The sequence below is a fragment of the Dromaius novaehollandiae genome, chromosome 4, assembly GCF_036370855.1.
Source record: "Dromaius novaehollandiae isolate bDroNov1 chromosome 4, bDroNov1.hap1, whole genome shotgun sequence".
Classification (NCBI taxonomy): domain Eukaryota; kingdom Metazoa; phylum Chordata; class Aves; order Casuariiformes; family Dromaiidae; genus Dromaius; species Dromaius novaehollandiae.
The window spans coordinates 69,840,322-69,852,322 of NC_088101.1; the positions used below are offsets into that span (position 1 = coordinate 69,840,322).

General features: G+C 36.2%; 1 protein-coding gene across 7 annotated transcripts in view; it reads right to left on the reverse strand.

Annotated features, from left to right (window-relative positions):
- Positions 1 to 12,001, reverse strand: part of SLIT2 (slit guidance ligand 2) — a 261,240-nt gene that overhangs the window by 68,456 nt on the left and 180,783 nt on the right. For all 7 annotated transcript variants that reach the window (XM_064511374.1, XM_026121952.2, XM_064511376.1 and 4 more), the window contains exons 10-12: positions 1,937 to 2,008; positions 1,334 to 1,405; positions 735 to 806 (exon numbers count right to left, since the gene is read on the reverse strand). In XM_064511374.1, coding sequence (XP_064367444.1) covers positions 735 to 806; positions 1,334 to 1,405; positions 1,937 to 2,008 — 216 coding nt within the window. The remainder of the gene's footprint in view (positions 1 to 734; positions 807 to 1,333; positions 1,406 to 1,936; positions 2,009 to 12,001) is intronic.

Sequence of the window (12,001 nt, forward strand, 5' to 3'; positions counted from 1 at the left end):
GATTCTAGGACAATTTCTTCCAAAAACACCACCAGTGTTTTATGGCCTATTTCACAAATCTCTTTTACACAGTACAAGTACTGCACAGCCTTTTCTGCTAAATCTTGACAATATTTGATAAACATATCATCATGACATTCCTCTTTACTCCAAATATGAAATCTAAATAGAAATGGTTTATAAGATTACACGTAGGAATTTCAGAACTGTCAAAAGAAACAGCAGCCGGACTTCACAGAGTCAAAGAATTATATGCAGAACAGTGTCAGAAAATATTAAAAGTCATCAATGAAACTGTGCTGCAACTCTGTTCTTATACAGGTACAACTTACAAATACAATTACATAGTATTTCCACTACATATTTCCTCTGTGTAACACATCCAGATATTTCTGCCATGGTTCCCACAGCACTTTATACATGCTATTTGGTGTTTACAGGGAAGGACAGTGTTGAATCTTACATATTTTATCATTATAAATCGTTCACAAGATAATAGTTTCTTTTTACTCATTTTAGGCTGAGACATTAATTGAGATATGATCAAATTTGTGCACAAATTGCTACAACAGTCTTGACTCCTTTGGCTTTAACATATATAATATATATATTTTTAATTATATTCTGATCTTGCATACAGGATTTCCTGCCAGTTCTTCTGCAGCTATATATCTTTCATCAAGTTTCCCTTTCCCAGTTATCCTAAAATAGAATAAATATGAAAAAATACTCACAGCAACTGCAGAGAAAAGAGTCCTTCAAAGAGGCCCTTTGGAAGTTCTGTAATTTTATTGCCATAGAGGACACTGTAACAGAAAATAATAAAGCAAACAAAGCTGCTTTATGAGAGGCATACACTGTGTGATTTTGAATGTAAAAAAAGAAAGAAAAATCCCCATTCCTGAAAGATTTTAACAACAACTTGGTATTTGCAAGATCCTTGTGCTCCTATGAGATAGCACGATCACAAACTTTCCCTGAAGGTGTGTAGCCCAAAGAGCTCAGGGCAGAATCAGCACCTCACTGTTTACAGCCTTACCAAGGGATATTAATAGGTGGGTTACTGTTTATAAGAACAACTCATTGGGGAATGGAAGTGTTTGATTTTGTTCAACTATTTGCTATGAGCATACTTGCAAGAGAACACACATTCGTAGCGTACAATTGTGATACAATTTATCACTCTGACATCCTGAAATTATCTTTATAGCTTTCAAAATTGATTGAATTTAAATGAAAATTCTGCAGACACCCCAAAATTCAACATTGTTTGAATATAATAAAAATATATGAGAAATTTGCTTCTGTTTTCACATATGAGACTGATACCTACAGTGAGTTGAGCGAACGTAAACCCTGGAAAGCATCTGGAGCTGCTTCAGAGATCTGGTTATTGCTCAGGTCACTGAAAAAAATGAAATTTGATTCAATTAATTCAAGCTGTTTCAAAATAACAACCATTAAAATAATATGTAGTTAGAACTAGACATGGAAGGGACAGAGAAACACTGAAACAAAATGCATGGTTAAATATGGACTGAATATTCTTGAAAAAATGACTGAAAGATTTACTTCTCCTAATTGCTGAAGTACACTTTATAAAGAAGTGTTTGCTATGGCCACAGAAATATAAAGACTCAAAGATATTGCAAAATGACAGTGGCATGTCCCCATTAATAGCTCTTTTGAAGTTCATTAGAGTCACATATTGTTTTATGCATAAACATATTAAATAATTTCAATACTTGGTAAAAAAAATTATGATTAATGTGACAAAGCTACTTTAGTGTCTTAATAATCAGGTTGCCATATTAGTTAATCTTCTAGCAATCAAACTTTCTTAAGTACTCACACACTGATAGAAGTTCCTTTGCATGACCTCGACCGGGTTAATATATATATTTTTTAATTTAAGTGCAAAATTTTGTGTACTTACATTCTTCGAAGCTTTTTATATGGTGAGAAAGCTCCAGGAGGTATGACCTTGATTGAATTTTGTTCTAACCGTCTGCAAAAAGAGTAGCAGTAGCATAAAAACATAAAAACTAAGCCAAAGAGCAACCTAAGTCATAGTGAACTAGAAGAGATGAACTTTAACAAAATAGTCTATTTGTGCTTTCTATTTTAGTATAATTTTCACCTTGAGAAACAAGGCTATTTCATTCCAGTTTTCATTAAAAAAAACAGACTGACTATGAAAACATGTTCTTTTAGCCTATAGACTGTAATGTTATAAATTAAAGTTCGATCTCATTTTACATATAAAGAAAACTTATTTTCAGAGTACATATGATTTTTGTACAATTTAAGTTAGAAGTATCATTAAAAAATTCAAATTTGAATTAGTGTTAATTGACTCCCAATTTATGATTCACATACAGCAATTTTTATAGCAAGTTTTATTTAGAAATTTTTAAAGTCTTTTGTCAGTTAATCATTCAAATATGTAAACCATAAGAAAGCAGAGAGGAATGTTCCTACAGAAAAATAACATATGTTGCTACCTCCAGTAAGGCAAATGCTATGTTTTTAAGCATATATAAATGCTTTCTTTAGATACAGTAGGTAACACATTTTTTAAGCTATAATACTAGAATTGCACAGCCATACTTCCAACTTCTTTAAACAAATATTTATCTACAAATTTAGTTTATGTTACTGGCCACCATAGCTTTATATGTATAGTATCTGTGACTGAAACTTGCCACATTGCAAAGTCTAAACTTACCCTGGAAACAATTTTCCACAAATTTTTAAAAGTTTCAGAGCTTTGCATGTGGGAAACCTACGGTGATACAGAACTATGGCCCACTTGCCAACAGGTCAAAACAGATTCAATAGTGAATACATTTAAAGTAGAAGCTACTTCTCCGCAGGACACAGTATATCAACAATTATGACTGCATAGAATATTCTATTATGTAAACATAAAAGATTTAAACTATTTAATATAAATACTATAACAGGAAAAGATGGTATTATTCAAATATATGTACTATGCCTAGCTAGTAAACTGTATTTCCATCTTACATGCACAGATATCAACCCTTACTGTGATCTATACATACAAGAACAATGCCAAAAATCTATCTCATGTAATGAATCAAAATTCTATAGAATTTACTGCACTATTAGAAATTACTCAGACACCCACTCAGAATTTTAGCCAGAAAGCCCTTTTAAGTCCAGATGCAGCAGTATCATTCTAGTTTTTTTCTTTTCACCTTTATTCTGTTAACTCTCTTCTGTTTCACTTTTGCTCTAATACAGACAAATGTTGTGTGCGTGTATGAATTTATGTTATAACTAATAAGCTCATACATTAATTTTGAATAAGCCTTTCCAAGAAACTATTCTAACAATAATTATTCATTTTAGTAAAGTTTCTTTAGAGATTGCAGTATATTAGTTATAGCTGTAGCTTGGCTGAAGGAAGACTTTTTGCTGCCTTTGTGAAATTTTGTTCAAATTAGGATATTTATACATTTAATACTCAAAATCTCTTCAGACTCTCCATGCTTCGCTTTTATAAAATTTGTTCTTGACTGGCTTAAAAAGAAGCCAAGAAAAAAAAAGAAAGCCTCAAAAAAACTTTTTGACACACAGAGAGTCTCACTTCATCACAGCTGTTTTAGGCAGGGTTCATATTTAAGTATGTCCTTAACTAGGAAAATATTGCCACCTTGCTACAGTTTTCAGGTATATTTTAAACACTGCGAGGACTCCCATGGCACAAGGCTGTTTTCCATAAACTGAAGATTCTTCCGTGTGCTTTCCTCCCCCGGCTGAGCCTCTCGGACCTACGAAACACATTTTGCCTGAGACCAGGAGCAGTGACTAGGCTATGAAGGGACAAGGCTACTCTTCTTGAGTACACTTGGGTAGGTGTAGGAGGCAAACATCTGAATAGGTATAAACTTAATGAGTTAAAGCTCAACAATTTAGACCAAAAGCAAATATTTTCTGCTTTTGTACTCCATTTGTAGGTTAGCTTCCTCAGAAAACGAAGACAATGCATGTTGTTAGTTCTCTAATCAACTAGCTAGGTCAAAGAGAGGTAAAAGCCACAAATAATAAGCTTCTATCCAAATAGCAATGGGGGGAGCTGAGAAATGAAATTAGCCCAGCCACGAAGGGAACAGCAGCTACCCATCCATTCCTATTACACATGCTATCTGGCAGCAACCGACTGCCTGACCACCAGGAATAGCTGGACTGGACATTTATCAGGTGTGTAGCTTTGAAAACCAGCCAAAAAATCCCTTGAACATGGAAACAAGAAAGGCATGTGCAAAGGACGGCCAGGAGGGGAGTAGAGGGGAGAGGAAAGGATTAGGCAGTACTACAGAGGAGGTCCTGAACTGCTGGAAAGATAGACATCGGGGAAAAATGGGTATGAGAATATGGGAAAGACAGATATTGCAGTGGCAAGGGTCCCACATGAGTCTGTCTCAATCCTCATTTATAGATGCTGTTTTTCAGCTCATGATGTTGAGATCGGTGAGCTCGTGCTGGAGGCCTCCAGTTTGCTTCACCTATCCTTAAGCATCTACCGATCTCAGTTAACCAGACATGATATGGCATGTTACTTGAGAAGAACAAGGCCTAGTGTTACAGTAAGACACTTAAAATAAAAATATTTTCCAGTTTACTCTTTCAATTAACAAATATATTGATTCTATAAGCTAAAGCAACTAATGGGTTATATATATAGGAGATTTGTTACGAGAAGTTGGAATAGCGGATTTTATTTACTCCTGTTCAGTTTGTCTACAAATTATGCAAGTTCAAAACCTGAAAAAACAGAAAAGGAAAAAGACCTACAGTATATTTCTGAAAGGTAATTTTCTAGAAGTTCTAAAGAATGAGCTGCAAGTTCACTGGTGGATATGTAAAAACGAACTCCATGTCAACTTTACCTAACATTTCCTTTTAGTGAAAAATTTACAGTCTTATAGACAGAGTGTGTAGTACTGGGATAAATTTACAAGCTCTTTTGGATAAAGGATTTGTCATAGTAGGATCATCTAAGTATGTCTTGTATTAACTCACGCCAAAGTGTACGCACTAAAACACATCACATTTTAGAAAATTAGATTAGTATAAGAAAGGAGAAAGGAGATTATATAAATATAGAAGAAAAATCTTCTATACCCTATTCTGGCAGTAAAGAAAGTAAATCAAATTGATGTTTGCAGGCTTTGTTATTCTCTAATCTTCTGCTTTATCTTTCTAGAATCAGCTAAATTTCACAGAGTGCAAATTTGCATCCACCATTCCATGAAAAATCTAATTAGATATATTCCAGGGTCACAAAGCAAAGACAGAGTAATATCTAAAGGAAATTTGCATTCTTCTGATAAAATTCATAGTAATTAAAACTCTCCTTGTATTAAATGAGACATTTTAAATTTTGGAATAGAGAAGGTTGTAGTTTTCTATTGCTGAAAAAACAGCTATTAAGTGCTCACAAATGACATGGCCTAAAGTGCCACTGTATTACAGAAGAACAAAACGCTAATATCAGTAGTTTTCCATGGAACTTATATTAAATTTTGTGCATTACATCTCCTTTCAAAGTCATCCAAGAAGTCATTCTCTTTTTATAAATGATCATCTATGTATCATAAACAGTGCCTTGGTGGTTTCTTTTTCAAAAGCCACAGTCAATTTTAGTAGCATATTTAATAAGAGAAGATAATGGAGGAAGACAGTTAAGTACATGCTTCATCAAAGCTTGCACTGCCTGATCGTATAAGAAGTACTCTGCCCACTACCACACAAACACTAATTAATGCTCTTAGTATTAAGTCTCCTGTTCCTTTGCGCGTTTCACTTCAAAGAAGTCCCGCATCAGTACATAAGCGTAGTACCATCTTCTAACACTGCCAAACTGGTTGGAACCTCTGAAACCTTTTTGAAGACTGTTCCTTAATTTCTCCTATCTAGGAAATGTACTTTATATATTTCTTCTTCTACAGCTTTTCCCCACTCATGACTGCAGATCCCATAACATACAACCATCTTCTACTCTGAGAAAAAGAGGTGCTTCTCCAGTTGTGATTTCTAACTGAATCAAACAAACTGGGTCCCCAGCGAGCAGCTGGAGACTTCCCACCCTCCCCCAGAGAGCCCAGTGACATGTAAATCACTTGACACTTCCCAGGATGATACCACGCTCTACTATAAGCCTGCAGCACACCATTGCTGATTACTGCTTCCGCACTTACAGACAACATGCTTATTTATACTGACACTTTTAAACTAGCATGTTTTCCCATTATAAAAAGTCATTTCTGTGAAAGACTTCTGCACCAGGAAAGAGGGTAAGCTGGGAATGAAGAAGATCCAGCCCTCTACAGAAGCATTTTTATTTTAAATTATGCAGATGGTGTACAATACACTAAGCCTGCTTGATAGAGAAAGGTACAAAATTTATACTGCATAGACACCCCCAAATGCATTACACAGGATTGCTGAGGGGTCAGCAGTAGATCAAAAACAGTGTTTCGTAAAGATAAACAAACCATATTCCTTAAGAAAGTGTGACTTTGAATATCAAGCAGTAAATTAACCACGCCTTTTATTTCCAAAAAATCAGGACATAACATCTTGATTAAGCAAATTTGGTCAAGTTAGTGGCTTCAGCATTTAATTGATCTAAACTCTTAATTTCAACATCTTCTCACTTACAAAAAGTCTGTAAGAAGCTTGTCAAGAACCCCCAGGAGAATTTTTACTACAGAGAAGAAAGTGTAAGCTGTGCAATGAGTCTGATGTATTGCACAGATGCTGATTATACATGGTAATAAAATTGACAGCTCTTCTTTGCATTTTCCCCATCTGCTTTTAAAGTAAATGGCAAAACCAGCTGTCAGAAAACAGAAAATAGGTTTCAGTGATGGGATTCAGTGCAGCTCCTGAATCTGAAGAACTGCAGTACACAGCCAACACATTTCTCATCATTTATAACATCTGCCAGGTGTTTTTTTTTTTGTTTGTTTGTTTGTTTGTTTGTTTTTAAAGTAAGGAAGCAGTAATGGTCTTCCTTTGCTACAGGGATCCTCAAGGCTATTAAACAAAGTACCTTTTTTCCCTTCCTCAACAACTGCACCTCCAAAGCATTTATATCTACTAAATTTCGCTTCTAACTTTAGCAGCAGCAGAACTCTGTAGAAATCTGTTCTATCATCCATGTCTAACACAACAAAAGATGTATCTTGAACTACTGTATTGTGCCTTAGAATTCCCAGCTCTAATTCCATGTATTAATAAATCTGTTTGACAGCTTGCTAAATATTTGCATATTAAAAAAATCACTGTTAATGTTGCCCTATAGCTTGCCAAACTGTTAACATCCACGCTAATTGTATCAAATATTTCCTCTAGGGATTGACTGCAAATGATAGCAGTCTCTTTAGCCTACATTCCGTCAAAAAAACAGCAAGGATTGTCATCCTAAAACTATTAAACAATTCATTGCATTTACTCAAAAGCAACTCCCAAATCTGCATTTGTTTAATTTTTCATCACAGAAAAGATCTCATGCTCTGACCTCTACAGCAACACTAATGATGAAAGGCTTTACATTCCTTCATTTTTCCAGATTCAGGTTGTAGGCAAAATGCACCACTTCTTAAAGAATTCGATGCTCAGTACTATGGCAACTGTCAGGAAATGGCTTCACTGCAATTAGCCTAAGTTACCTAAAGTCAAGTTAAAGCCTCTCTAATTAGCCTATCCATGATAAGAGCTGTTACGCTACAAAAGCTACTGGAACTGTTCAGGGTAAGCGTATTAACTTCGCAAAAAAATAGATGCAATCCTGCTATACTGTTGGCTCGAGCCTGCTAAACTTTTTTCACTGAAGAGAAACACAAGCTCAGGAATCTCATTGTTTTGCGAGAAAGATGGGCAGGCAGGAGTCCTCATTACCTGTTTATGCTGCACAAACTTACACCATCAATTTATCACAAAAATGTAAATGAAACGTTTTAACTGAGAACGCTTTTCAGAAACCTTTGCCACTTGCGCGACCATGCATTTAGCAACATTTACGTAATGAAGACAGCGTTTCATTGACTGATGATGAAACACAAAATAGTGAGACATCAATATCTACAGTTTTTTTTCAGTAACTTCACTTACATTATTGCTGAGGAAATCTTATCAGCAGTGAAGAACCATATGTAAAAATAAAATTTAAGAGTAACATCATCTCTGGAGTGTGCCACAGCTGTCAGAGATCTATGAGGGTTTTTCTGGAAAAGCTAGATGGGCCTTCTCCAGCTTCCTTTCACGCTGTATAAAATATTCACTTACTCCACACTCGAGTTCTTCTCTTTCCCTCGATGGAGTACAAAGGGGTCCTTAAAGGTACCTTCTGCACTTCAACGGCCTGTTAGAAACATGCACAACCCCCCGGGTGGAATGGTGTTCATTCTGGCTCTACTTACCCACAATGTTTCTGGAAACTATCACTGGTGTTACTCCTCAGTTTTTGGCAAAAAGCAAGTTGCCTAATGGCCATAAAGCTGCTCCTTTCGACTCCTGCCTTCAAGGCAGAACTCCCTGCCATGGCCCCGGCTCCACTGCGGGATGCCCCAGAATTTCGAGATTAAATTCAAGGACTGAATCTAAATCGCTGGTGCTCCGTATGCTGGCCAATGTTCTCCATATAAAGTTTCACACAAAAAGACTCCCTCCTTATCCTTATCCTATACATGCTTCCTGTCCAGTCGTCGTGTTCTGCGTCTCTGCATCCTCCTGACTGTTGAAATTGTCCCGTGTCCTCTAAATTTAAATTAGTTTTTAAGATAGGACACAAGGGTATGAAGAAGGCCAAAGATTTGAACAATGACAGCATAAAACACATGCTAATAAAGAACAGATTAAGTATTCTACATATGGAAATCACTACATTTGCCAACTGAAGTAAGAAAGTTAAAAAAAAAAAGAAAAAAGACATAAAACCACATGATTTCCAGGTAATTTACAGATTAGGAAGATATTTGAATAAGACCATAACAAATCACTTCTTTTCTCTTGTTGTTTGCTAAGCAGACAGGAGTAGCTGTCAAATTAGCAAAAGCAGCTATTTTTGAAATAGTCAAATGAAATATATTTTAAGTTTTGCATAAGAAATAATCATGGTTGGAGTGGCAAAAGTAACAGCAATTCAGTGAAATCTGGGTTGGCACATTAAACATAGTAGGATAAAGAAATTGTGTACCTCAGCAGATTCCTTTGCCGAATTTTAATTTGTGTGTTCCACATTTATTCAATACATTACCTAGCAGGGGATGCACTTTTTTCTTCCTTCTTCACATTTAATTATTGCATGCATAAATTGAGAGAGAGTAAGATTTTATCAAATTTCTGCATTTCTGATAAACAAGCAAGATGTTTCGTTTCATATTGCGATGAGCATAAATACTGCTTTTGCTAAAGGTAGTGACTGACAGCTGAAATAGCAAGTATGTAGACAGGGCTGGATTCACAGATTGATTCCACACTGATTTCACAGATGAACGAGGAGGCTGCCCAAGAGGCAAGCGGAAGGAGACCACCCTGTTTTGGGGAAGCCAGGAGCTCGGCTGCAGGGCTGCAGCCAACCGCAGCGCCTGCTCTTGGGGCTGGGAACGGCCCTGCTCTACCTAACTTCGTACTTAGTACAGACGCTTGCAAGGCCTGTGCCCAGCGAGGGCTGCACACGCTCTGCGGGGCTGGTCGAGGAATAGAAAACGAGTAGGCAAAGTACAACCAAGCAACACAAGAACGGACTGAAACGAAGACGGTCCTTCGAGTTAGGTGTGGCAGAACAAGAAACAGTTCAGTCACTGTGTTTATTGATACTAAAATTTCAGGTTCACGTCAGCTTTATGAACCAGAGATTTTCATTTTATTTGGGCCTCTTTTGGGTCCTCCTCCGTAAGTAAAGCCCTGCTCCTGTGAATTCTTTGAAACAAACGTCTAGGGAAAGGAAAAGCACGTAACTAATACCTTTTTAAAGCCTCTAAAAATGATGTAATCTTATTTGATATAAGCTTCTGGACATAAAAATGCTGTAACTTTTAAGGAAAACAGAAGGAAAAGTTGTAAATTTCACTGAAAAAACAGAATGCCTCCCCAATCCAGTTGTAAAAAATTTGAACATCAAGTCCAATGCCTTACTAGAAATTAGTCTTAAAACCATAGTGCTTGTTCTAGACTACTTTAGACCTAGCACTTTGAACCAGTATTCTGGAGGAGGGAAGAAGAGACGAGGTATGAAAAAATGTTAATTTAAAAAATATGGTAGCTATACGAAGTTGCTAAGGTTTGAAATATTAGATTAAGAGATGAAAATGAGCTGGATCATGTAAATTTGTCAAAGGTACATTTAGCAAATAGTCACCTCCCCACAAGATATATAATTATATGTCTGGAAATACTTTTTATTTCATCCAAGCAATTTCTGAAAGTTCAAACTGAGATACTGGCACATTCTCTGGCTTCCTACTGACTGAAGTATGGATTGTTATTCATCAGCAATTGAATACTGTGATACTAATTTTTTAACCGTAAGTAGACTTCTTTTTTCTCACTTGACACCTGCATACATTGGCAGTATTGTCCACAGTTCTGGTGTCAGAAACTGAAAAAAGACTATGATGAATTAGACAAGTTTCAAAAAGAGCCACAATTATAATTAAAAGAATGAAAAACATTTTATAGTGAGAGACCGAAGAGATGCATCTATTTAGCCCCAAAGCATGGGAAGGCTAACATAATTTTTAGGCAAACAAAAATGTGGCAATAGAGGATTCTTCAACCTACTAAATATCTTAACAATATATAGTGAAATAAGACAAATTACGGTACCTATGTGTGTATAGAAATTCTACAGACATATAGAAATGTACAGAAATTAACCTGACAAACCTTTCCAGAACTTCACCGGATGTGCAAGACTTCTGTTTGACAGCTTAACTCTTTCGGAGGTATGATACATACAAGCTAACAGACTCTGCATAAGATCCCTAAAAACGCCATTGTTTTGATTTCAAGTAGAAAGCAGAAATAAATGTAGACATTAGAAAATAATGGCCTTCATCAATATAATGTCTCTTAACTTACTGTATGTCCCCTCCCACTCAGAGTTCATACCCATTCCTTCCAAGCTGTGAATGGGCAGGGTTTGCCCTCATTTCTATCAGGGTAGTGTAGATCGCTGAATCACAACTTGAGCTGCTAAAAATAGACAGAGAAAACTGCCTCTTCCCCTGTTTTCGTTCTCCTGTTATGTGATTCTTTGAACCGTCCTCAATAAACGGGCCTAAATCCTCCCTGAGCGACTTTTCTCTGCAAAGAGTCACTCTCAAAAGCATATTGCTATGCACTTTTGCATCTCAATGCAAGAGACGCTCTGCTCAATAACCACTTATTGCTAAGGCTTTACTCTGGAGTTTTAGCTAGGGATGAATTTTAAAAGACAACAGAAATGGTAAAACTGTACCGATGCGAAGATGAGCTTGGAAAAGATACATACAGAGAGCTCACAATCTCGCATAAAATTGTGAATTTACAAAAAGCAGTTCCCCAATGTATGCAGTGTGATCAGGTCACTCTTCACCTTATCCTGGTTAAACTGTATTTGCCAAGTTCAGTTATCTCAGACCTTGTCTCTGAAGGCCCTCCTTTCCCCTCCTTTCCTTCTTTTTTTTTTTTTTTTTCCCTTCTCCCTTAATATAATTTGAATATGGCTGTGAGAACCAGTCTCAGGAGTTTTTAATCCTGCTTAATATCACAGGGCTCACAAAGATGTAGTTGAGTGCTGGACATAACACACAATCTTTAACTGACAGAAATATGCAAAAAAAAAAAAGTATATGACATAGAATGAGATAGAAGAAGATAAAAACGTGAAGAAAAATAGTAAAAAGTAGGAAGATGAGACAAGACGGATAGGATAATTTAAGAAACTGCCAAGAGAAATATAAATAATGTTAGTATGAAACAA